This window comes from Trachemys scripta, chromosome 14 (genome assembly GCF_013100865.1).
Source record: "Trachemys scripta elegans isolate TJP31775 chromosome 14, CAS_Tse_1.0, whole genome shotgun sequence".
In the NCBI taxonomy this organism is placed as follows: domain Eukaryota; kingdom Metazoa; phylum Chordata; order Testudines; family Emydidae; genus Trachemys; species Trachemys scripta.
In genome coordinates this window covers 39,166,719-39,194,214 of record NC_048311.1, presented here as the reverse complement: position 1 = coordinate 39,194,214, position 27,496 = coordinate 39,166,719, and the positions used below count along the sequence as shown (strand labels likewise).

Genomic DNA, 27,496 nt, shown 5'->3' with positions numbered 1-27,496 from the left:
GATGAAGTCTCTCTCCTGTGTGGATCCTTTGATCTGTTGTAAGTGTAAGAAGTGCTGATCTCTCTGTGAAACCTTTCCCACAGTCCAAACACTTATGGGGTCTCTCTCCTGTGTTTATTTTCTGATGCCTATTAAGGGCAGTAAAGGATCTAAACTCCTACATGCCACTGGGGCTTCAACAAGGGTACCCTTATTTCACCCAACCATACTGTTAATCTATCCAACCACACACTTAACCCAGCAGAAGAGTCTGTCCTATTTCAGAGACTCTCTTTCCTCCCCACCACCCGCCCGCATATGATACAATTCTGTGGTGATCTGGAAGCCTACTTTTGTCATCTCCGACTCAAGGTATATTTACAACACACCACTGAACAGCGCACTGACCCAAAGGAACCCTCGTATCAACACTACAAGAAGAAGAATTCTATGTGGACTCCTTCTGATGGTCGAAATGACAGACTGGACTTCTACACAGAGTGCTTCCACAGATGTGCACAGGCTTAGATTGTGAACATACAGCATCACTTGCCCCATAACCTCAGCCGTATAGAATGCAACGCCATCCACAGCCTCAGAAACAACTCTGACATTCTAATCTGCTGAGGGGGGATATATCCTGTTTGACAAATGGGGGTATGTCCCCTCTTGCCTCCCCCGCCACCAATGGGCCTACTCAGAAAATCAGCAGGTTTATCACACCTTGTCTCTGCCCTTCTTCTCCCTCCCTCTGCCCAGCAGCTCCTTGAAAATCCCCTACCTGATCTGGCTGAATCACAGCCATTCCCTTTCCCCATCTCCTGGAAGACAGGACAATCTGGAACAAAATGTGGACATGATTACTCAGCCTGTCAGGGGGAGAGGGAAGGTTACAGAAGGGGCTTCAGTCCATGTCACCCCCAGATTCCTGTGGAAGAAACAGAGTCTTCACTCTTCGTGTTTGTTAGTAGCAAGTCAGAGGCAGTTTATTTCAAGCAATTGCAGGGGGAGCCTACGGATGGGGGGTCCCCTTCCTTAGGCAGGTCACATATGTCATTGGATACAGCTGAATCTTGTTTATACATTGTCCTTCCCATTATCTTAGTCAGCAGTCCAATCTCATCTTAAAGCAAGGTTAGAAAACAGGTTCCCACGTAGTTTCCCATCCGCCTCGCACAATCCCAGCTTCTACAAATCGCGAGATGTTAGGGTTTAGGTTAGCCTGTCTTCTGCTCTGTCTCTTAACAACACTAAGATGGCTCCTGCAAATCCCCTTTTCCGTTTTCACACTTCCACATTCCCCCCAGGCTCTTCAGACCCTTCCAGTAACAGCAACTCTGAGCCAAACACTAGAAAAAGAGAAGAACCAAAGGGGCCATTTTGGGGGATTGCCCTCCTTTGCAGTGTAAACCCCTCTCCCTTAGCAACAGCCAGAGCCCTCTGGTGGCAACACCTGAAGAATGAGCTGCACTGGACTCCCCCGGCAGCCCCCAGGGACAGGCAGCCAGAGGCTGATCCCATCGGTCCATCCTCACTCATCCTCCCCCCGCCCTCCTGCCTCCCTGACCCAGCAGTGACTCTGGTCTTATTCTGGTGTGGCTGAGATCTTTATCTTGCAGTGAAATCAGATCAGGGTCCCGGGCAGACCCCAAAACTCATGAGACACAGACCCCACCAGCACAGGTGTGTCTGACCATAACACACTGGGAGCTGGGTGTGTGCGTGTCTGGGCGGGGGGGTTGCCTTGTAGCCTCTGTGTCCTGAGGGGTTTGTCCCCTGATCACTCCCAAAGATGGTTTGACCAGTTCCAGGAGGAGAAAAGCTTCTCTCCACCCCTCCCCCATCGTGTCCCATGGGGCGGAGAAGCTACCTTTGCATCTGTGGTAGAAATCTCTGTCCGTTCCAGCTGAGGAATAAGGAGAGATGGACACAGCTAACCAAGCAAGGAGCCCCAGGAGGGGCGATCCATTTATTTCAGTTGCAATTGGGTTCGAGCTCATAAGTCAGCAAGAACAAAGAAAAAACTTACACCAAAGCATTATATGCAGTTGACTATGGTAATCCATCACTCTATGATTAGCCAAAATTTCCTATCATCACCATACATAATTAGAAAGCTACTGGCTAACCTAGCGAGGAGGGCTTTAAACTAGGTTTGATGGGGACAGGTGAGCAAAGCCCACAGGAAAGTGGGGAACATGGAGACCTGGGAGATGGGTCAGAAATGAGAGGGAGTGTGGGCTATATTGGCAGAGAGAAAGGAGGGTCAGGACAAAACTGGGAGGAAAGATCAAACCAGTATCTTAGATGCCTATATACAAATGCGAGAAGTATGGGGAATAAGCAGGAAAAACTGGAAGTGCTAATAAATAAATACGACATTGTTGGCATCACTGAAACTTGGTGGGATAATACACATGATTGGAATGTTGGTGTGGATGGGTACAGCTTGCTCAGGAAGGATAGACAGGGGAAAAAGGGAGGAGGTGTTGCCTTATATATTAAAAATGTACACACTTGGACTGAGGTAGAGATGGACATAGGAGACGGAAGTATTGAGAGTCTCTGGGTTAGGCTAAAAGGGGTAAAAAACAAGGGAGATGTCATGCTAGGAGTCTACTACAGGCCACCTAACCAGGTGGAAGAAGTGGATGAGGCTTTTTTTAAGCAACTAACAAAATCATCCAAAGCCCAAGTTTTGGTGGTGATGGGGGACTTCAACTATCCGGATATATGTTGGGAAAATAACACAGCAGGGCACACACTATCCAACAAATTCTTGGACTGCATTGCAGACAACTTTTTATTTCAGAAGGTTGAAAAAGCTACTGGGGGGAAGCTGTTCTAGACTTGATTTTAACAAATAGGGAGGAACTCGTTGAGAATGTGAAAGTAGAAGGCAGCCTGGGTGAAAGTGATCATGAAATCATAGAGTTTGCAATTCTAAGGAAAGGTAGAAGGGAGAACAGCAAAATAGAGACAATGGATTTCAGGAAGGCAGATTTTGGTAAGCTCAGAGAGCTGATAGGTAAGGTCCCATGGGAATCAAGACTGAGGGGAAAAACAACTGAGGAGAGTTGGCAGTTTTTCAAAGGGACACTATTAAAGGCCCAAAAGCAAGCTATTCCGCTGGTTAGGAAAGATAGAAAATGTGGCAAAAGACCACCTTGGCTTAACCACGAGATCTTGCATGATCTAAAAAATAAAAAGGAGTCATATAAAAAATGGAAACTAGGACAGATTACAAAGGATGAATATAGGCAAACAACACAGGAATGCAGGGGCAAGATTAGAAAGGCAAAGGCACAAAATGAGCTCAAACTAGCTACAGGAATAAAGGGAAACAAGACTTTTTATCAATACATTAGAAGCAAGAGGAAGATCAAAGATAGGGTAGGCCCACTGCTTAGTGAAGAGGGAGAAACAGTATCAGGAAACTTGGAAATGGCAGAGATGCTTAATGACTTCTTTGTTTTGGTCTTCACCGAGAAGTCTGAAGGAATGCCTAACATAGTGAATACTAATGGGAAGGGGGTAGGTTTAGCAGATAAAATAAAAAAAGATCAAGTTAAAAATCACTTAGAAAAGTTAGATGCCTGCAAGTCACCAGGGCCTGATGAAATACATCCTAGAATACTCAGGGAGCTAATAGAGGAGGTATCTGAGCCTCTAGCTATTATCTTTGGAAAATCATGAGAGACGGGAGAGATTCCAGAAGACTGGAAGAGGGCAAATATAGTGCCCATCTATAAAAAGGGAAATAAAAACAACCCAGGAAACTACAGACCAGTTAGTTTAACTTCTGTGCCAGGGAAGATAATGGAGCAAGTAATTAAGGAAATCATCTGCAAACACTTGGAAGGTGGTAAGGTGATAGGGAACAGCCAGCATGGATTTGTGAAGAACAAATCATGTCAAACCAATCTGATGGCTCGTTATCCTATCAAAGAAAGCTTTGTGGATAAGGGTGAAGATGTGGATGTGGTATACCTAGATTTTAGTAAGGCATTTGATACGGTCTCGCAAGATATTCTTATCGATAAACTAGGCAAATACAATTTAGATGGGGCTACTATAAGGTTGGTGCATAACTGGCTGGATAACCGTACTCAGAGAGTTGTTATTAATGGTTCCCAATCCTGCTGGAAAGGCATAACGAGTGGGGTACCGCAGGGGTCTGTTTTGGGACCGGCTCTGTTCAATATCTTAATCAACGACTTAGATATTGGCATAGAAAGTACGCTTATTAAGTTTGCAGATGATACCAAACTGGGAGGGATTGCAACTGCTTTGGAGGACAGGGTCATAATTCAAAATGATCTGGACAAATTGGAGAAATGGTCTGAGTTAAACAGGATGAAGTTTAACAAAGACAAATGCAAAGTGCTCCACTTAGGAAGAAAAAATCAGTTTCACACATACAGAATGGGAAGAGACTGTCTAGGAAGGAGTACGGCAGAAAGGGATCTAGGGGTTATAGTGGACCACAAGCTAAATGAGTCAACAGTGTGATGCTGTTGCAAAAAAAGCAAACATGATTCTGGGATGTATTAACAGGTGTGTTGTGAGCAAGACACAAGAAGTCATTCTTCCGCTCTACTCTGCTCTGGTTAGGACTCAGATGGAGTATTATGTCCAGTTCTGGGCACCTCATTTTAAAAAAGATGTGGAGAAATTGGAAAGGGTCCAGAGAAGAGCAACAAGAATGATTAAAGGTCTTGAGAACATGACCTATGAAGGAAGGCTGAAAGAACTGGGTTTGTTTCGTTTGGAAAAGAGAAGACTGAGATGGGACATGATAGCAGTTTTCAGGTATTTAAAAAGGTGTCATAAGGAGGAGGGAGAAAACTTGTTCACCTTAGCCTCTAAGGATAGAACAAGAAGCAATGGGTTTAAACTGCAGCAAGGGAGGTCTAGGTTGGACATTAGGAAAAAGTTCCTAACTGTCAGGGTGGTTAAACACTGGAATAAATTGCCAAGGGAGGTTGTGGAATCTCTATCTCTGGAGATATTTAAGAGTAGGTTAGATAAATGTCTATCAGGGATGGTCTAGACAGTATTTGGTCCTGCCATGTGGGCAGGGGACTGGACTCAATGACCTCTCACGGTCCCTTCCAGTCCTAGAATCTATGAATATATCTGCCCCTCTTGTGATTCCTTATTGTTCATCTACTTGCCCCTTCCTCCTTACTTATTTTGCAAACCAAGCAGTTAGTTATCTACAGGACACAGGCTCAGGGAGTTCCACTATCTGTAGGTTTGGAGTTTGGCTACATTTTCTCTCGAAGGAACTTCCTGAGTTAAGACAACCTATAGCTGACCCTGTGTGTACATGACAAATTTGCCCCCTGGCAGTTAAGTAGAATGATTTTATATCAATTTCCCCCCTTTTATCATGACCCATATAATGGGCTCATGATCATATTTTTCACAGCAATAGGAGCGTTACAGCAAATACCTAGGAGTCAGAATATTGGCATCTGGTGTGGTTCCTGCCTTTGCCAAAACCCATCTTCCTTGTACAGAGAAAAATATTCCCTTCGATTTGCTAGTTGCCCTCGCACATTTAGATATTATGCACATGGACAGTTTAAACATGAAAAACAAAATAAACACAATCATCAGTAAAATCATAACACCTCCTTTCAGGAGTCCCTTTAGCCAGCCTGTTAGACAAGGGAACCAGGAAAATAAACCATCAAACCGATCATGTGTCCAGCTACCTTCATGAGACCTGTCTCGGGCGACGTCTCTTAAGTGGGCTCCTCTGTCAAAGGTGTCTTTATAGGTGTCATTCACGAATACACAACACTCTTGACCTATGAGGGCACAAGTTCCTCCTTGAGCTGCCAAAATAATATCTAAAGCTATACGATTTCGTAAAGGTCACTGTCTAAGTTGCTTAAGCTCAGTGGCTTGATTTGCAACTCTGGTAGCAGTTTCATTAGCCATAATTTCTAAAATACCCTGGAGTCTTATAACCCCTCTCCAAAGTCTGCGATTACTAGGGAATGTTGCCCACGTCATTGGTTCAAGGGCTGCATCCCCTTCAGATTGAGGTTTGCTAGTATCCCTTACATTTCTAATCTTGCCTTTATGTAATTGTTTTACAATACGAGAGGGGGGTAACAACCAGGCAAGATAACAAGAACCTGAGAAGTGTATTGGACGGGTATGATAGGCTTTATTCCCACACACCCAGTGAGAACCGAACCCTGCGGGAACAGGGCCGGGAGGAGCATCCCGTGTCACTCCCAACGCTTTTGTAAGAGGGAAGTATAACGTCCCGTAAACCCAATAGGCCCGTGCGCTGAGGAGACGTCTCCGTCTCTATATTTCTGTCTGCAGACAGACATTGTCCATCGGCGTTTTCCCATACCATGGTGCAGATTTCATAGCAGACACTATTGGCGCAGACACTCTTACGGTTAACGTCGTCAGTGGTGTCAAAACAATAAACGAGGGGAGCGACCCACTCTCCATCACCACCCGGGCCCACATAGTATTTGCAAGTACTGTTTCCTAAAAACAGGCCTGGCCCATTCCCCAGGAGACACCACTCACCCTGCGCCTTGAAGGTTAACAAATACCCGGAATTAGGGCTTATACCTTCTTGTTGCCAAGTATGAGTCGTAGCCCGATGGGGAGTAACATACACCTTTGAACGAGTAATATTTGCAGCCGTCAAAGGGGTAGGAAGGAAAGAAAGTCCTCGTTCCGCATCGGGAGGCACCAAGGTGCACACCCAACATGAGTTATTCCTCCATTCTGGGATTCTATTCCTCACTACATGGCTAAATCTAATGAAATTATTATGCTCATAAGAAAGGGAAGGAGAAATCAACAAAATTAACAGAGGAAACATTTTCACAATAGGTTAAAATACCAACAAATAAAAGAAAAAAGAGCAATAAATTCTAATCCAAATAATACAGTCCAATCTTCTATATCCGTTGAAAACTCTGATATCAGTTGTTTAGGGCCTTGGCTGCCCTGTAGTCATCTACTTCGGGTTGGCCTTGCCGGTCGGCCAACAAGCGTCACTCCCTCGCTGGGGACCTTATCCAGGGGTCCCTTTCGAGTGAATTTAAGTTTCAATCCAGGCAAGGTCTGCACCATCCACTAATCCTCTAGTCAATCTTTCATTAGTGAAATGTTGGGTATTTGGTTGATTTAAAAGGAGAGTAACAGCACGTGGAACTTTTCCCACTAGGTGGTGTCTTTGTACCCACTCTTGAGCTTTCTCAACTAACAAAGCTGCAGCAGTTAGAGCTTTAAGACCTTCTACTGCTTCTCTTGCAAAGGGATCCAGTACTGCTAAAAAATAGGCCACAGGCCGTTGCTGTGATCCTAAAGCTTGTGTAAGAACACCAGAGGCCACCTCTGCCCTTTCATGAACGAATAAGGTAAAAGGTTTCCTATAATCCAGGAGTCCCATGGCAGGTGCCGATGGAAGGGCTGTCTTGATGCTCTCAAAGGATTTGGTAGCATCTTTAGTCCATTTCACTGGGTCAGGTTTATCCTTAGTGGTTATCTGCACTAGTGGCTTTGACATTTCCCCATACCCAGGAATCCAGGACCTACAGAATCCTGCCATGCCGAGGAACCCTCTTAACTGTCTCTTTGTCTTGGACTGGGGTACATTTAAAATAGCACTTATACTTTCCTGAGCAAGGCTTCTCTTTCCTGGTTTTAGTATGTGCCCTAAATATTTCACCTCCTCTGAGCAATATTGAATCTTTGAGGGTGACACCTTGTGTCCTTTCATTGCTAAGGCACATAAAAGCTCTATCGAGTCCTGCTTATTAGTCTCTTGTGTTTCTGAGCATAATAAAAGATCATCCACGTACAAAAGCAACATGGACTGTCCTGGGAGAATTATATCTTACAAATCTTTATGCAAGGCAGCTGAAAATATACAGGGGATTAGGAACTACAGGATGTCTAGCGATTATGTAATTGTTTATAGCTTTGAGGTCCTGTATAAATCTCCAAACAGTGTTCCTTTGGGCATCAGGTTTAAGCTTTTTTTACTGGGAAGATGGGCTTGTTACAGGGCAAGTGGCAGGGAAGTAAAATGCCCTGTTCTATCCTTCGAGTCCCATAACACGTTCGATTTTGTCACTCTTAGGAAGATCCAAATCAGTAAGGGTGGAGAGGGTGGCTCCTATATCTAATAAGCAATCATACTCTTTTCCTCCAATCATCTAAGGAATTAGGGGATTATTGTGGGATAAGAAAAGCACTGGGCAACAGAACAAGTGGAACCCCCTTCATCCAGTCAGTCATAAAGTCTCCCATCCTGCATCACCCCCTGGAAGGCTTGATTGGGCGGTGTCGAAGCTGGACTTTGGCCCATATTGACATCTTGAGGAGGTTTAGGTTGTTCCTGGGCTCTCAGTCTACAATCTCTCTTCATGTGCCCTTCTTCATGACAATAAAAACAAATTAAAAGTCCTCTGGACCCCCCTTTACTGGGTCCGCTCTATCAATGAACCCTTGTCCTCTTCCTCAGCCTCTGCCGATGCCAGGCTCTGCTCTCTTCAATACAGCCACCAACATTCTTATAGTCCCCTTTTCTTCCTTCACCCTCTCAGCCTTTCCTCAGGCTTCTCGCCCATTAAACACTCTGGTGGCAATAGTCACTATCTGAGAGAGAGGCATCCCTGCAAATCCTTCCACATCATTTAATCTCCTCCTTATATCTTCCACAGCCTGGTCTTTAAACAATCCTCTTATCACTGGCACCTTTGCTTCTGCCTCAGGCTCTAAACCCCCAAACAACCTAGCAGCTTTCATTAGTCTTTCATAATAATCTGAGGGGTGTTCATCTGGGCCTTGATGGACAGAAGTTACTTTCCTCCAATTAGTAGTTCTTTGCCCAGCCTTCTTGATTCCGTCTAAAATTACAGTCTTGAAAGAGGTTAACTTACATTGATCTCCAGCATTGTTGTAATCTCAGTTAGGATCACCCCCGGTTACATCTCCTGCTGTCAGGGCATTCCGTCCTGGTGGCGGAGGGGGTAAATTACCTATAGAATCCTGAGCTCAACTGAGCACTTGTTTCCTTTCTTTCTCAGAAAGTTGGGTTTTTAAAAGAACTTGGATATCTTGCCACGTAGGGTTATGAGTGGCAAAAATAGTTACCAATGTCCTCTGTACAGATTCTGGGTCGTCCCTGACCTTTGGGTGGTATTCTTCCAATTCAATAAGTCACTGATAGAGAAGGGAGTGTGGACATAGCGGTCAACAACCTGACCCTCTCCGATATGAACAAGGTACTGTCTTAAGGGCAATTGGAGTACCAGAGAGTCCTGTCCTTTTTGTTTAATGAGCTTGAAATTGACATCTCCAGGAACACACTCGGGAGACTAACCCCATGAGCCGGTCTAGGAGTCGGGCAGACTTCGCCTGTGAACGTGGCTTTGGGTATTATAGGCCACTGGCAGATCAGGATACAATGTGGCTCGGGGTCGGGATGGGGTTGGAGGCAGATCCTGCACCGGTGCAGAGGCGGTCCCTGGGACCACCTGATTTACCTGAATGGGAAGGGATTGAGGGGACACAGCTAGTGGGGGAACAGTCCTATAATCATCTTCCTCTACTCTACACTGCTGGTAGGGAGGAGGTTTAGTTTGTTGTAACATGAGAGTGCACTCTTTATCTTTGCAAATTTGAGCAGCGCTATAAAACAAATACAAATAATTCATTTGTTCTGGTCTTAAATCTTCCAGGATGGTTCTCAAGGTTTTGAGGTGAACCTCATTAAATGAGCCATTTTCTGGCCACTGATTCTCTGGAGGCTGATTAAAAGTGTGAGAGGTCCAAGCTGATATATAAAGCGTTTTAAGTCACCGCTTTGACAAGCCAGCGGTGCCGCTGAGCCTTCACCAATTCCTGAGAACACATCCCAGAAGTGTGCTGGCATCAAATTTCCCCTGACTATTTCCCATGTCGGGTCTGACTGACTCCTAAATTCCCTGCTTCGTTTCTCCACCATCCTCAGTGTTACCGAGAACAAAGCCCTGGAGTCAGTGATGGTTTCCTTTATGTCCCGGGGAGACCACCCAGCCTATCCAGTCAGCCTCTGTTCCTGCCTGGGTAATCTCCTGTCATCCAAAAATTGTTTTTATACTGGGCTGGCACTCTAAGACTGTTTAACTGCCAGACAGATGTCCCAGTAATTTCACCGAGGCTGTCCCAAGGAAACCGTCGGGTCTAAGACCCCCATGTACACATAACATAAACAGAGACAATTTACCCATCTCCTGCAGAGGCCTTACGTTCTTCCAATGCGATCTGTCTTGTTGCTTGTGGTCTGTCTCTCAGAGTCCTCCTTATTGTCCCCGCCGGGGGCCAACTCCCAAGACAATACAACCCAAGGTAAACTCACCTCGGCACGCGCTGGTCCTTCTCAAGGGAGGGGCCCCGGAGCGGTTCCAAGCTGGAGAAGTCCCGCCGTAGTCACCAAAACTGTGGTAGAAATCTCTGTCCATTCCAGCTGAGGAATAAGGAGAGACGGACACAGCTAGCCAAGCAAGGAGCCCCGGGAGGGGCGATCCATTTATTTCAATTGCAATTGGTTTCGAGCTCATAAGTCAGCAAGAACAAAGAAAAGACTTACACCAAAGCATTATATGCAGTTGACTATGATAATCCATCGCTCTATGATTGGCCAAAATTTCCTATCATCACCATACATAATTAGCAAGTTACATATATCTGCCCCTCTTGTGACCCCTTATTGTTCATATACTTGCCGCTTCCTCCTTGCTTATTTTGAAAACCAAGCAGTTAGTTATCAACAGGACACAGGCACAGGGAGTTCCACTGTCTGTAGGTTTGGAGTTTGGCTACATTTCCTCTCAAAGGAACTTCCTGAGTTAAGACAACCTATAGCTGACCCTGTGTGTACGTGACAAATTTGCCCCCTAGCAGTTAAGTAGAATAATTTTATATCACATCTCTCCCCCTTCCCCCGACAGCCTCCCCACATCCCCCCTTCCATTGCAGTGGTCCAAATTCACATCTTCTCCCATTCCAGACTCACTCCCCTCAGTCCCACAATCCCTGCGATCCCCCTGCATTGCCCCATCTTCCCTTCAGTGCACCCCCGCCCACATCCCAGTCTGCCCCCGCATCCCCAGCACCCGCCTTCTGACCCCCACCTGCCCTGACCCCCTACACCTCTTTATCCTCCTCCCGCTGCAGCCCAGGTGTGACAGGGCATGGGGGGGTCTCTCTTACCTTCCCTCCGAGTAAGCCCCCCCTTGGGCAGGGCTGGGAAGGGGCCCTGGCCAGGCTGGGGGCTCTGCCCTGGGAGAGGCTCCTGGGGATTCTGAGGGGGGCAGTCAGGGAGTGGGAAGTGGAAGGGAAGAGATAGGGAGCAGGGACAGGCTGTTTGGAGAGGCACAGCCTCCCCTATCTGGCCCTCCATACAATTTTACACCCCGATGTGGCCCTCGGGCCAAAAACTTTTCTCACCCTTGTGCTAAGTCCTTTAAGTTACTTTCACCCCTGACCATTGGGAAGGAAACAGATGCATGAGGGGAAGGCTGGCAGCAGAACCTCAAGTCTCCCATGCCAGGGGGAGTTCAGGATTTAGCCAAAATCAAAGTCAGTGGAGTTGAGTTGGCTGGTTCCTCTTCTCTGGTTTGCCCTGCTTAGCTTGCCTTTCAGGATCAGGATGATGAAAGCCCAATGATGCCATGCTGGGTCCCAGGAGACAGTGGGTGTGAGACGTACCCCAGGGTACAATCTGGACTGTTGAACTGCTTAATTCTCCATCCCAGGGCATGTTCTACAATGTTTCCCAGGGTGAATAAAAATCCATGATTTAAAAAGAAAAAAAAAAGAAAAAACAAGAAAGTCAGATTTTTGTTATTTAAATTGGATTTTTTTGATAATTTTTTCCCTCAAAAACCATTTTATCTAAAGATAGTTTTAATTAAGATACATTATAGATCAAAGATCTCTCATCATGGAATAGGGATTATAAATTCCAATTCTATAGTATGAGACAATATAGTCATGTGATGTTTAAATACTGTTTTGTAAATGAGTTCCTATAGTTCATGCATTAAGGACCCAGTCGTATTGGGTTCCACAGGCTTCTGTATAGATTACTTAGGTTAATCTTTCTATCTACCTAATGGGACTCAGTGCTCAGTCTAGAAGATACCATTAGAGATGCTTAGTTTGCCAGTTCTCAAACTGTGGCTTTGTGTCTCCAAAGGTAACATGCTTGTTAACAGCAAAACTGTTTTAATATATAGAGGTGAGAAATAACAGACCTCACCTCTATTCTCCCTCTGCACATTTGGGTACAAAGAGTCAATCCCTTACCGCTCTCCAAAAGTGCAAAGTTTCAAAAAGTTGAATGAATACAAGACCGTTGAAGGCGGAATAGATCTGGACAAGGAGAAGTCTGGAGACAAATGTGAGAAGAAAGGGAAATGCGCTTTTCTGTTAAAATATTGTATGTTTACTGTTGAAGAAAAAAATCCAGAATACTGAACGTTGTTGTTTTAGTTAAATAAAACAATTTAAATGTCTGTGTGGTGATGATTTCCTCCTAATACAGCATGGCAAGAAAATCCTCCAACTATTAATGATTAACCTGTTGAATTGAAGATAGTTTACCTCCTAATGACTTCATAAATATCTGCTTCAATTACCTTTGGTAATGAAATAACCAAACAACCATTCATTGTCTGATATAGCTGTAAAACTCATCTGAAAAGTTTTCAAAATAAATCACTGTTGTGACAGACCCAGACCAGTGGGGTACAGGAGTCTGGTAGAGGGCAAATATACTGGTCACTGGATGAGTAGTTTTCTGTTCCCTGAGTGACCAGAGCAGGGGCTGCACTAGAGTAATCAGGAACCTGCTAGATCCCGTTAAGGCAGGCAGGATAATTAGGACACTTGGAGCCAATTAAGAAGAAGCTGCTAGAATCAATTAAGGCAGGCTAATCAGGGCACCTGGGTTTTAAAAGGAGCTGACTTCAGTTTGTGGTGCAAGTGTGAGGAGCTGGGAGCAAGAGGCGCAAGGAGCTGAGAGTGAGAGGGTGTGCTGCTGGAGGACTGAGGAGCACAAGCATTATCAGACACCAGGAGGAAGGTCCTGTGGTGAGAATAAGGAAGGTGTTTGGAGGAGTCCATGGGAAAGTAGCCCAGGGAGTTGTAGCTGTCATGCAGCTGTTACAGGAGGCACTATAGACAGCTGCAGTCCACAGGGCCCTATGCTGGAACCCGGAGTAGATGGCGGGCTCGGGTTCCCCCCAAACCTCCCAATTGACCTGGACGGTGAGTTCTTCCAGAAGGGAAGGTCTCTGGGCTGTTCTACAACCCACCTGGGGAATCTCTGAGGCAAGAAAATCCGCCAAAAAGCACAGGACCCACCAAGATAGAGGAGGAACTTTGTCACACTGTTTAAAAATGTATAGTGTGGACCTTCTAAAAACGAAACCTACATCTATCTCTGAGTTGTGAAGAATATGTATTAAAGGTTATAAAAACTAACAAGAATACATTTTTATGTAGAAAACCATGATTAAATTGAGTCTTCCTGACTAGTGATTTAAATGAAATCCACCCTGCTGCTTCCCTGTGTGAACAACAAACCCCTCCACGCTCTGCTCCCACACAGCCACCAGCCTTCAAAGTCACTCCTAGCTGCACTTTCCTGGATGCGACTAGCCAGACACTCAGGAACTTACCAAACAACACAGCAACATCAGCCAGTTTTCTGCTCCCAGCCTTGCACCCCGGGAATGTGCATCTTGGACTATAGCTCCTCAATATATGTTCCATTCTATATGCATCCGAAGAAGTGGGCTGTAGTCCACGAAAGCTTATGCTCTAATAAATTTGTTAGTCTCTAAGGCCTTGTCTACACTACGAGAGTAGTTCGAATTTACTTGCATCGAATTTTTGGAATCGATATTGCAAAGTCGAACGTCTGTGTCCACACTAAGGACAGTAATTCGACTTTGTGAGTCCACACTAACGGTGAAAGCGTCGACATTCGAAGCAGTGCACTGTGGTCAGCTATCCCACAGTTCCCGCAGTCCCCTCTGCCCATTGGAATTCTGGGTGTAGCCGGCAATGCCTTCTGGGTAACAAAATGTGTCGAGGGTGCTTTTGGGTAACTGTCGTCATCCGTCCATCACTCCCGCCCTCCCTCCCTGAAAGCGCCGGCGGGAAATCAGTTCGCGCACTTTTCCAGTCATTGACAGCGCGGATGCCACAGCACTGCGAGCATGGAGCACGCTGCGACCATCGCTGCAGTTGTGGCCGCTCTCAACGCCTCGCAGCTTATCATACACCTTTCCCTGAGGCAGATGCAGAAAAGTCAGGCGAGGAGGCTACGGCACCGCGGTGATGTCCTGAAGTCTGAGAGTAGCACAGACCTCTCAGAAAGCAGGGGACCCAGCGCCGAGGACATCACGATGGCAATGGGTCATGTTGATGCCGTGGAACGGCGATTCTGGGCACGGGAAACAAGCACTGAGTGGTGGGACCGCATAGTGCTGCAGGTCTGGGATGAATCCCAGTGGCTGCGAAACTTTCGCATGCGGAAGGGAACTTTCCTGGAACTTTGTGAGTTGCTGTCCCCTGCCCTGAAGCGCAATGACACCCGGTTGCGAGCTGCACTGAGTGTACAGAAGCGAGTGGCCATAGCCCTCTGGAAGCTTGCAACGCCAGACAGCTACCGGTCAGTCGCGAACCAGTTCGGGGTGGGCAAATCTACCGTGGGGGTTGTTGTGATGCAAGTAGCCAAGGCAATCGTTGATGTACTGCTGCCAAAGGTAGTGACCCTGGGAAACGTGGAGGCGATCATAGATGGCTTCGCAGCGATGGGATTCCCAAACTGCGGTGGGGCCATAGATGGAACTCACATCCCTATTCTGGCACCGGACCACCAAGCCACCCAGTACATTAACCGAAAGGGCTATTTTTCCATGGTGCTGCAAGCACTGGTGGACCACAGGGGACGTTTTACCAACATCTACGTGGGATGGCCGGGCAAGGTTCATGACGCTCGTGTTTTCAGGAACTCTGGTCTGTTTAGACGGCTGCAACAAGGTATTTACTTCCCGGACCACAAAATAACTGTTGGGGATGTGGAGATGCCTATAGTCATCCTCGGGGACCCAGCCTACCCGCTAATGCCCTGGCTCATGAAGCCCTATACTGGCGCCCTGGACACTGAAAAAGAACTCTTCAACTACCGGCTGAGCAAGTGCAGAATGGTGGTGGAGTGTGCTTTTGGCCGTCTCAAGGGGAGATGGAGAAGCTTACTGACTCGCTGTGATCTCAGCGAAACCAATATCCCCATTGTTATAGCAGCTTGCTGTGTGCTCCACAATCTCTGTGAGAGCAAGGGGGAGACCTTTATGGCGGGGTGGGAGGTTGATGAAAATAGCCTGGCTGCTGATTACGCTCAGCCAGACAGCCGGGCGATTAGAAGAGACCTGCGGGAAGCGCTGTGCATCCGGGAGGCTTTGAAAGCAAAGTTCCTGAGTGAGCAGGGTAACCTGTGACTTTTAAGTTTGTGTACAGAGAAGCTGAACCTGCCCCCGTTTCTTTACCCAGTTAATGTTGACTATCCTACCCAGTTACATACCCCCTTCACCCCCTTCCAACACACGTTTCGAAATAAAAATAGTTCTACTTTGTTAATGCACACCGTTTTTTTTAATACTGTTTTCGCGGGAATTTTTTAAAACTGGGACGCAGACTGTGGTGCGGAGCGGGTGTAGTGTAGTGACGCGAATGAAGCTTCTAAACTCAAGGATTGACGGGCTCCGCTGCGGTGGGATGGTTGTTTCAACGGAGCCTGTCACCCCTCCTGATCGGGACTGTGTGTATGGGGGGGCTATGTGACTTTGTGGCAGGGGGAGGACGATTACAGATCCCCTGCTGCATGGCTCTGTGATCCTGCATAAGGACTGCCGCTTAAGATCTGTAACTGCCCTCCCCCGCCACAAAGTCACAGAGCAACCCACCCCCCACCACATAACATGAAAACAACCTCCCAGACTAACCAGGGTAACTAGTCACTGCATCACTGCACTGTGTATGTGCCCTGCTGCTGTGCCTGCCCCCGCCTATGTACCCTGCCAAAGGTGACTGTCCTGTCCAATTACCAACCCCCTTTCCCCTCCTCCTCCAAAAGAACATGATTGAAACAGTAGTTAACATGAACGTATTTTTTATTATCAACTACACATGGAACTGGGAGGTGAAACTTGGACGGGGGCTTGTGTCAGGCGGGAAGGAAAGAACTTTTCAAGTTTTGGGGAATGAGAGCCTTCTGCTACTAGAGCTCTCTGCAGGGGTGGAGTGAGAGTTAGCAGGGACTCTGCCGCCTCTCCTTCTTTGCACTTTGGGTGAGGTGGGTATGGGACTTGGTGGCGGGGGAGGGCGGTTAGAGATGGACTGCAGCGGGGCTCTGTCCTCCTGCCTCCGTTCCTGCAGAACATCCACAAGGCGCCGGAGCGTGTCTGTTTGCTCCCTCAGTAGTCCAAGCAGCGTTTGAGTCGCCTGCTGGTCTTCCTGCCGCCACCTCTCCTCCCGATCCATGTTTGCTTGCTGCATTTGGGTCAATTTCTCCCGCCACTGGGTCTGCTGTGCTGCCTGGGCTTGGGAACAGGCCATAAGTTCAGAGAACATGTCCTCCCGTGTCCTCTTCTTCCTATGCCTAATCTTCGCTAGCCTCTGGGAGTGTGATGCCAGGCTAGGTTGTGAGACAGTCGCAGATGTGGCTGTGGGAATGGGAAAAAGGGAGTGAATTCCTCAGAAAGATAAATGTAGTTGTGAACCAAGAACATAGTCTTTCTCTGTGAACAAGACCATGCACAGCACCTATCACATGCGCACTCAGCACAAGGTCGAATTCTCGGCCTTCGCATTCAGTGCCTGGGGTCTTCCACAGCACATTTGAGAAGCGGGGCAGCACAACGGAATTTCTGTTGCAGGCAGACATGGTAAGCCGTAGACTTGTGGCAGTTTAAAACTTTTATATTACCACTGGCCTCATTTCACATTTAAAGCAATGTCAGTACCTGCTGCCAGCAATCCGGCAAGCGGGAACTCTGCCCCTGTCCCACCCCCTCGCGGCTGTCCCCAGGAACGATCCCTTTCGGCAGCCCCTCTCCCGCCTCCACCGCGTGGCTGCAAACCAGCGGTTACAGTTCTGTAAAGGAACGAGCAAGCAGTCCCAACACTAACATTCCCCTACCTAATTCAAAGCAGGTCACCATGGGCGACATCATCCTGATGAGGATCTCTGACAGCGAGAGAGAGAGAATGCTCCGGGAAAGCCTCCAAAGACCAGGGCCGTATGCCGCCCTGCTGTGCAGAGCAATGATTCCCGAGTACTTGATAGTCTCGTGGCGCGGCAACGTGTCGTACTTCGGAGGACCCAATAAGGCCGCTCTCCCCAGGAACCTCATGCAACGGCTTTCCAATTACCTCCAGGAGAGCTTCATCGAGATGTCCCGGGAGGATTACTGCTCTATCCCTGCACATATAGACCGCATTTTACTCTAGCTGCAGTAGCAGGGACTAAACAGTAGAGCGGCTTGGGCAGGACAATCACGGAAAACCGGACATTGCTAGATTTTTTTTCAAAACTTGCACTGCCCATGACTGAACCGTTAAGTGCCTAGGGCAAACTAATCATGAACAACCCATTCTTTTAATTGTTAATATTCCTGTTCTGTTAAAAATAAATGTTTAGATGTTTACAACACTTACTGGATGATCCTTCACCAGATTCTGTGTCCGGGGTAACGGCTGGGGAGGGTTGGTAGGGGATCTCTGTAAGGGTGATGAAGAGATCCTGGCTGTCGGGGAAATCAGCGTTGTGAGCGCTGCCGACTGCCTCGTCCTCCTTATCTCCTTCCTCATCTTCCCCGTCCGCTAACATGTCCGAGGAACCGGCCGTGGACAATATCCCATCCTCAGAGTCCACGGTCAGTGGTGGGGTAGTGGTGGCGGCCGCACCGAGGATGGAATGCAGTGCCTCATAGAAACGGGATGTCTGGGGATGGGATCCGGAGCGTCCGTTTGCCTCTTTGGTCTTCTGGTAGCCTTGTCTCAGCTCCTTGATTTTCACGCGGCACTGCGTTACATCCCGGCTGTATCCTCTCTCTGACATGTCTTTAGAGATCTTCTCATAGATCTTTGCATTCCGTTTCTTGGAGCGCAGCTCAGAAAGCACGGACTCATCGCCCCACACAGCGATGAGATCCAATACTTCCCGATCAGTCCATGCTGGGGCCCTCTTTCTATTCACAGACTGCACGGCCATCACTGCTGGAGAGCTCTGCATCGTTGCCAGTGCTGCTGTGATCGCCACGATGTCCAGACAGGAAATGAGATTCAAACTGGCCAGACAGGAAAAGGAATTCAAATTCAAATTTTCCCGGGGCTTTTCCTGTGTGGCTGGTCAGAGCATCCGAGCTCGTACTGCTGTCCAGAGCGTCAACAGAGTGGTGCACTGTGGGATAGCTCCCGGAGCTATTAGCGTCGATTTCCATCCACACCTAGCCTAATTCGACATGGCCATGTCGAATTTAGCACTACTCCCCTCGTCGGGGAGGAGTACAGAAGTCGAATTAAAGAGACCTCTATGTCGAACTAAATAGCATCGCAGTGTGGACGGGTGCAGGGTTAATTCGATGTAATGGCGCTAACTTCGACATAAACGCCTAGTGTAGACCAGGCCTAAGGTGCCACAAGTACTCCTGTTCTTCTTTTTTTGGACTGCTCAGTCTGTCCACTGTGATGGACAAACTCAATAATTAGTGGGTCAGCCCCACAAAAGGGCCAGATTAGGCCACAGCCTTGTTCTCTCCAGTCAAATCCCCCAAACACTTAAATGAAAACACACAGGTCCAGACAAAACACTAAAACCAGTTTAGTAACTGGAGCAAGGGGGTTTTCAGGTATTACAAGGGAGAAAGCTGTATAAGGTCAGAATGGGTTAAAACTATAACATTAAAACAAGCATTTTAAATGCTAAATTTTACCAGTCTAAGGAAAATGCGAAGCAAGCAGGTTTTCGCACCCCACCTGCTGTTGCAGGCAGTTCACAGTTCTTAGTACCCAGGCAGGATTTCCTTCCAGCCTTGGTCCATCCTGCCCAGTCCAGGGGCCCTGTTGCCTTTCAAGCCATCTTGTTGCCTTCTGTAAAGATGGGAGAGGAGAAGTAAAAATGGAGGCAATTCTCCCTTGTGCTTTTATACCACTCTCCTCTTTGAGGTTCATCCCGCTGCCAGGGGGCAGGCGACAATCAGTCTGTGCACTAAGTGAGTGTCCAGCCGTCCTTCCGGTGAATTGTAACTCTCCTGTTCCCAGCTCCACAGCTGGTGAATGGCCGGCTGAGCAATTACTGGCCACGTAGCACCTAGCTGGTGTGCAGGTGACATTGTCTCTGAGGAGCTCGTCTGTGGGCGTTTTCCAGCTTTACAGCATGTAACAAACATACAGCAAACTCTCAGAGCTCCATGGACAGTGCTGATAGACACATTTTAATGGGACACTAATATTCAGCAGGTGATGACTTTTCCTAGGATACCTCGCAAGACATACTTTGGAGAAGATTTATCATTTTGTAAACGTGGTGCCCATAAGAGTGTAGACCAGTGGTTCTGAGATGTGTTTCATTGCCGCCCCCTCCCACTTGGTGTCGGTGGTCATTTACGCCCCCACCCTCAAAAACAAATATATCACCACCCAGCTCTAAAGGCAGAGTAGTTGCTGGCAATGTGCACAGCTCTGAAGACCTCCAATAGCAGCACAGAAGTTAGGGTGGCCACCTGAAAAATAATATTCGTCAATATCGCTGTTCACAACACTTATCACCCCATTGCCACTCTTACTTCTGTGCTGCTGCTCCACCTGGGTTTGAGAGCCTGAGCATTTATCCCCACCTCTCAAGGCCTGTTCCTTCTTAATGAGCCCCAGGCAACTGAGGCCGACAGCCAGTGCTCTTTAAAAAAAAACCAAACAACCCACACTGTTCACGCCTCCCCTGACACATTCCTGTGCCTTCATTGGGATGCTTTGCCCACATTTGGAGAATTGCTAGTGTAGAGAGTCACCGTGGGGATTGGTAGCCAAGAACGTAACACCAGCTCCTTTCCGTCTCCGGGATCCCCAGAGAGAATGTCCGAGCAGGAGAGCAGAACAGATCCGATTAACATTAACCTGGCAAAACACATTTTGATGATTTCAGCTATAAATATTCCCTCCATCCTTCAGCCCCTACCCCCAGCGAATTCAATGAGACTGAGCTAGAATAGGGCAGGTGGCACGGGCGACAGTTATAATGGCTGAATTATTGATCCCTGAAATAACAGAATACAGGAACCCTTTGGATAGCTAAACATAGACTACTACAATTACCCCTCTTAGAATCATAGAATATCAGGGTTGGAAGGGAACTCCGGAGGTCATCTAGTCCAACCCCCTACTTAAAGCAGGACCAATCCCCAACTAAATCATCCCAGAAAGGGAAATAGTGTTTCCTCATATCCAACCTAAACTTTCCCCACTGCAACTGGAGACCATTACTCCTTGTTCTGTCATCTGGTACCACTGAGAACAGTCTAGATCCATCCTCTTTGGAACCCCCTTTCCGGTAGTTGAAAGCAACTACCAAATCCCCCATCATTCTTCTCTTCTATAGACTAAACGTTCTCTCAGCCTCTCCCCGTAAGTCATGTGCTCCATCCAGCTTCTCATCCACTGTAACTCCTAGGTCCTTTTCTGCAGAACTGCTGCCTAGCAAGTCGGTCCCTAGTCTGTAGCAGTGAATGGGATTCTTTCATCCTAAGTGCAGGACTCTGCACTTGTTCTTGTTGAACCTCATCAGATTTATTTTGGCCCAATCCCCTAATTTGTCTACATCCCTCTGTATCCTGTCCCTACCCTAGGATACCTCACAAGACATACTTTGGAGAAGATTTATCACTTTGTAAACGTGGTGCCCATAGGAGTGTAGACCCGTGGTTCTCAGATGTGTTTCATTGCCCCCCGGTTCTTGGTGTCTGTGGTCATTTATGCCCCCACCCTCAAAAGCACATATATCACCACCCAGCTCTAAAGGCAGAGTAGTCGCTGGGGATGTGACCAGCTCTGAAGGCCTCCAATAGCAGCACCAAAGTTAGGGTGGCCACGTGAAAAGTGATATTCCTCAATATCACGGTTCACAGCAGACTTATCACCCCATTGCCACCCCTACTTCTGTGCTGCTGCTCCACCTGCGTATGAGAGCCTGAGCATTTATCCCCACATCGCAGCTAGGCCTTTTCCTTCTTCATGAGCCCCAGCCAGCTGGGGCCAACAGCCAGTGCTCTTTAAATAACAAACAAAAAACCCACACTGATCATGCCTCCCTTGACACATTCCTGTGCCCCTTTGGGAAGCTCTGGCCACACTTTGAGAATTCCTAGTGTAAAGAGTCACCGTGGGGATTGGTAGCCAAGATGGTAACACCTGCTCCTTTCCGTCTCCGGGATCCCCAGAGAAAATGACCGAGCAGCAGAGCAGAAGAGCTTCGATTAACACTAACCTTGCAAAACACATTTTGGTGATTTCAGCTATAAACATTCCCTCCATCCTTCAGCCCCCACCCCCAGCGAATTCAATGAGACTGAGCTGGAATTGGGCAGGTGGCATGGGCGACGGGTATAATCGCTGAATTATTGATCCCATTTTAAGAGAATACAAGAACTCTTTGGTTAGCTAAACATAGATTACTAGAGTTACCCCTCTTAGGATCATAGAATATCAGGGTTGGAAGGGACCTCAGGAGGTCATCTAGTCGAACCCCCTGCTCAAAGCAGGACTAATCCCCAACTAAATCATCCCAGCCAGCTATTTGTCAAGCCTGACCTTAAAAACCTCTAAAGAAGGAGATTCCACCACCTCCCTAGGTAACCCATTCCAGTGCTTCACTACCCTCCTAGTGAAAAAGTTGTTCCTGGTATCCAAACTAAACTTTCCCCACTGCAACTGGAGACCATTACTCCTTGTTCTGTCATCTGGTACCACTGAGAACAGTATAGATCCATCCTCTTTGAACCCCCTTTCAGGTAATTGAAAGCAGCTACCAAATCCCCCATCATTCTTCTCTTCTGTAGACTAAACAATCCCCATTCTCTCAGCCTCTCCTCATAAGTTATGTGCTCCAGCCCCCTAGTCATTTCTGTTGCCCTCTGCTGGACTCTTTCCAATTTTTCCACTTCCTTCTTTTGTGTGGGGCCCAAAACTGGACACAATACTCCAGATGAGGCCTCACCAATGTTGAATAGAGGGGAACGATCATGTCCCTCGATCTGCTGGCAATGCCCCTACTTGTACAGCCCAAAATGCCGTTAGCCTTCTTGGCAACAAGGGCACACTGTTGACTTATATCCAGCTTCTCATCCACTGTAACCCCTAGGTCCTTTTTTGCAGAACTGCTTCCTAGCCATTCCGTCCCTAGTCTGTAGCAGTGAATGGGATTCTTTCATCCTAAATTCAGGACTCTGCACTTATTCTTTCTGAACCTCATCAGATTTATTTTCACCCAATCCTCTAATTTGTCTAGGTCCCTCTGTATCCTATCCTTACCCTCCAGCGTATCTACCAGTCCTCCCAGTTTAGTGTCATCTGCAAACTTTCTGAGGGTGCAGTCCACTTCATCCTCCAGATCATTAATGAAGATACTGAACAAAACCGGCCCCAGGACCGACCCCTGGGGCACTCCACTTGATAGCGGGTGCCAACTAGACATGGATCCATTGATCACTACGCATTGAGCCCGATCATCTAGCCAGCTTTCTATCCACTTTATGGTCCATTCATCCAGCCCATATGTCTTAAACTTGCTGGCAAGAATACTGTAGGAGATCATATCAAAAGCTTTGCTAAAAATCAAGGCATAACACATCCACTGCTTTTCCCTCATCCACAGAGCCAGTTATCTTCTCATAGAAGACAATTAGGTTACGCAGACGTGACTTGCCCTCTTTTTCCAAGTCTTTAAAAATACACATTTACATTTCAAACTCTACTTTATCTAAGGTGGGGACACTGTTATATCTCTCTCTAAAAGTTGAATCTGAGTCAATTACATGCAAGTTGCTTAACCCTTTCATGCCACGTGTTACAGAAGTTTAGATCCTGTGGGGATTGTTCCATGTTTAATGAGGTCAGACCTCCATATGAAACTTTTCCAGCAGTCCAAGCACCTCTGGAGTCTCTCCTGTGTGGATTGCCTGATGTTGAACAAGGTGTGATCTTCTTATGAAACTTTTCCCACAGTCTAAGCACTTGTGGGGTCTCTCTCCTGTGTGGATTGCCTGATGACGAACTAGGTGTGACCTCTGTATGAAATTTTTCCCACAGTCCAAGCACTTGTGGGGTCTCTCTCCTGTGTGGATTGCCTGATGTTTAACAAGGTGTGACCTCTGTATGAAACTTTTCCCACAGTCCAAGCACTTGTGGGGTCTCTCTCCAGTGTGGATTGCCTGATGTTTAACAAGGTGTGACCTTCTTATGAAACTTTTCCCACAGTCCAAGCACATGTGGGGTCTCTCTCCTGTGTGGATTGCCTGATGACGAACTAGGTGTGACTTCTGTATGAAACTTTTCCCACAGTCCAAGCACTTGTGGGGTCTCTCTCCTGTGTGGATTGCTTGATGTTTAACAAGGTTTGACTTTGTTATGAAACTTTTCACACAGTCCAAGCACTTGTGGGGTCTCTCTCCTGGGTGGATTGCCTGATGACTAACTAGGTGTGACCTCTGTATGAACCTTTTCCCAGAGTCCAACCACTTGTGGGGTCTTTCTCCTGTGTGGATTGTCTGATGTTTAAAAAGGTCTGACCTCTCCGTGAAACATTTCCCACAGTCCAAGCACTCGTGGGGTTTCTTTCCTATGTGGATTGCCTCATGTCTAACAAGATCTGACCTTCTTATGAAACTTTTCCCACAATCAAAGCACTTGTGGAGTCTCTCTCCTGTGTGGATTGCCTGATGTTTAACAAGGGTTGACCTGTCCGTGAATCTTTTCCCACAGTCCAAGCACTCGTGGGGTTTCTTTCCTGTGTGGATTGCCTGATGTCTAACAAGGTCTGACCTTTGTATGAAACTTTTCCCACAATCCAAGCACTTGTAAGGTCTCACTCCTGTGTGGAATGCCTGATGCTGAACAAGGTGTGACCTTTGTATGAAACTTTTCCCACAGTCCAAGCACCTATGGGGTCTCTCCGTTGTGTGGCTTAACTGATGTCTAATTATTTGTGTCTTCGAAATGAAACATTTCCCACACTCGAGGGATTGACAGGTTCCCTCTCTAGTGTGGCTGCTCCCATGGTTATTAAGATCTGAAAGCTTATTGAAGCTTTCCCCTTCATCCAAGCATTGAAGGGGTTTCTCTCCAGTACAGATTGTCTGATGTGTCACAAGCTGTGAGCTCATATTGAATCCTTTCCCACATTGTGGGTAGTGCCAGAGTGTCTCTTCCTTGGGATTTGTCTGCCGTGCTCTGGGATACTCCTCTCTTCCCTCACCATTTATAGATTCATCCACTTTCTCCCCTCGGTGGTTTCCCAGAAGCCTGTCTGACGTGTGTGAACTTCCCCAGGTTTCTGCCTGCTCCAAGCACTGGGAAAAATTCCCTTCAGCTCTTCCCATGAAGGTCCCCTGTGGTTCCACTTCCCCGGGAACTTCCTCATGATGATTCCCCTCCTCATTCTCACTCCCTCGCTCAGCACCTGCTGGGAGAGACAGAATCCGGACAGGAGTCATTGTGCTGGGGAGAAAGAGGAATAGCACAAAGGGAAAACCCAACAGAAAGACTGAGCGATTGGACTCCGCCTCCACATCCCAGCCAAACACTCACAGGGAAGGAAAGCTGGGAAGCAAACTCCTGCAGAGAAAAGAACAGGAGTACTTGTGGCACCTTACAGACTAACCAATTTATTAGAGCATAAGCTTTCGTGGGCTACAGCCCACTTCTTTGGATGCATATAGAATGGAACATATAGAATGGAATGTTCTATGCATCCTAAGATGTGGGCTATAGCCCATGAATGCTTATGCTCTCATAAATTTGTTAGTCTCTAAAGTGCCACAAGTAGTCCTGTTCTTTTTGCGGATACAGACTAACATGGCTGCTACTCTGATACCTGTGATCCTGCAGGGAAGAGGCTGGGTAGAATGGCGTGAGCTATATCTGATGACTGCAGCCCTGTCCTGGTTGAGATTAGGAAGAACTGAGGGTGCTTACTCACACCATATTTTGGGATTCTCAGCTTTTTCCTTCATTCCCTAGATGGTTTCTGTGTCAGTCCTCACCTGTAAGGGTGCATCTTGGAAGCCTTTCTTTGCAGGATTGGAGATCGGGCACCCATGGCTCTTCCCCTCGTTCCAGCCGGGCGATCAGTTCAGGTTTGGGAAGGGGGAATCCTGTGCAGAGGGTGAAATCAGACAAGATCAGGGTGAATGGAGCATTGGTGGAGTATTTGTCAGAAAGGACATGCCGTGAGTGGAACCTGTCCCTGTGCTCTGGTGGAGGAACGTGGAATCCAAGAGGATGGGAAAATGGTCACTGAGCCTGCTTGCGCAAAGGAACTTGTTTGGGGAGGTGAGTTGAATTATTATTACACCCTCCCTAGGTGTTCCCAAGATCTGTGCACTCTGGGGGCCTTGCTGACTCACACACAGCTCTGGACTTAAACCCCTGCCTCTTTCTAAACCTGCAAAGGCCAGAGCCCTCTCCATGGCTGGAGCTATTCCCAAGGAGGAAGGTGAACAGGGATTGTGTGTGCAGCAAGAAACAACACAGACAGAACAATGCTGGATTTATGCCCCTTTGAAAGCTGGAGGGGTGGGGATGGTTTAGCTTGTCCATTGGGTTTTCACACACATGTGGTACTGGAGACGGCACAGAAATGCAAATCTCTCTCACACGGCAGCTGTGCATTATGGAATTCAATCGCCTCTGATGTAACTGACTTGGGAAGAACCTGTCCAGATTCAGACACGCAGATCCCACGGCTTCGAGTATCTGAGGGTATGGGAATCCCTTACCCAACGAGGTCACCATCTCGTAGTTCTCCTGCATGACATCCCTGTAGAAGGCTCTCTGAGCGGGGTCCAGCAGAGCCCCCTGCCCCTGGGTGAAATACACAGCCACTTCCTCAAAGGTCACCGGCATCTGGAACACCAAAAGCCCCCATTCATTACCTTCTGCTCCAGCCACAATCCCACTAGTCACACGGGAAGAAGGATAGAGAAATGGAAGCTCTGGGAGCGCTAGAGTAGCAGAATCCCACCCCCACCCTGCTCAGAGCAGCCAGGAGGCTTCAGGAGGTGGGGAGAAAGTGAGAGCTCCTTGTCCCCCCAGCAGACGGAGCAGGGCATGGTCTTCTCATTTCCCACACACGTGCCAGCCACAGGCTAAGACGGTAAGCAGAGCTCTGAGCCGGGGACACGGACAGGAATCCCAACACTGCCCTTCATATTTCACAGCAGCCTCAGGCTAGTGGGGTCTCACTCCAGCACTGAGAGCCTTGAAAATGTTCCCAGCCCTGTGCAAGGGGGTTATATCCTGTTTGAGAAATGGGGGAATGTCCCGTCTCCCATCCCCATCACCAATGGCCCCACACCGAAAATTGGCAGGTTTATCACACCCTGTCTCCTCCCTGCCCCTGCCCAGGAGCTCCCTGAAAATCCCCTACCTGAGCTGGCTCCATCACACACATTTCCCTTCCCTGTGTCCTGGAAGACGGGCCCATCTGGAGCGAAATGTGGATGTGATTCTTCAGCCTGTCGGGGCGATTGGGAACGTTACAGAAGGGGCTTCAGTCCATGTCACACACCGATTGCCCCCCAGACTCTTCAGACCCTCCCAGTAACAGTATCTCTCATCCAAATGCTAGAAAATAAGAACGGCCGTACCGGGTCAGACCAAAGGTCCATCTAGCCCAGTATCCTGTCTCCCGACAGTGGCCAATACCAGGTGCCCCAGAGGGAGTGAACCTAACAGGCAATGATCAAGTGATCTCTCTCCTGCCATCCTTCTCCACCCTCTGGAAGACAGTGGCTAGGGACCCCATTCCTTACCCATCCTGGTTAATAGCCATTAATGGACTTAACCACCATGAATTTATCCAGTTCTCTTTTAAACTCTGTTATAGTCCTAGCCTTCACAACCTCCTCAGGTAAGGAGTTCCACAAGTTGACTGTGCGCTGCGTGAAGAAGAACTTCCTTTGATTTGTTTTAAACCTGCTGCCTATTAATTTCATTTGATGACCCCTAGTTCTTGTATTATGGGAATAAGTAAATAACTTTTCCTTATCCACTTTCTCCACACCATTCATGATTTTATATACCTCTATCATATCCCCCCTTAGTCTCCTCTTTTCCAAGCTGAAGAGTCCTAGCCTCTTTAATCTCTCCTCATATGGGACCCGTTCCAAACCCTTAATCATTTTAGTTGCCCTTTTCT

The 27,496-nt window shown here is 47.5% G+C and overlaps 2 protein-coding genes across 2 annotated transcripts in view; both read right to left on the bottom strand.

Annotated features, from left to right (window-relative positions):
• The window catches only part of LOC117886897 (zinc finger protein 850-like), a 362,115-nt gene that overhangs the window by 297,960 nt on the left and 36,659 nt on the right, over window positions 1–27,496 (bottom strand). The window lies entirely within an intron of this gene.
• LOC117886910 (zinc finger protein 250-like) overlaps window positions 22,664–27,496 on the bottom strand; it is a 41,305-nt gene continuing 36,472 nt past the window's right edge. The window contains exons 2-5 of the mRNA XM_034789046.1: window positions 26,726–26,813; window positions 26,076–26,202; window positions 25,341–25,451; window positions 22,664–24,757 (exon numbers count right to left, since the gene is read on the bottom strand). Coding sequence (XP_034644937.1) covers window positions 23,193–24,757; window positions 25,341–25,451; window positions 26,076–26,202; window positions 26,726–26,782 — 1,860 coding nt within the window. The 5' untranslated portion in view covers window positions 26,783–26,813 and the 3' untranslated portion in view covers window positions 22,664–23,192. The remainder of the gene's footprint in view (window positions 24,758–25,340; window positions 25,452–26,075; window positions 26,203–26,725; window positions 26,814–27,496) is intronic.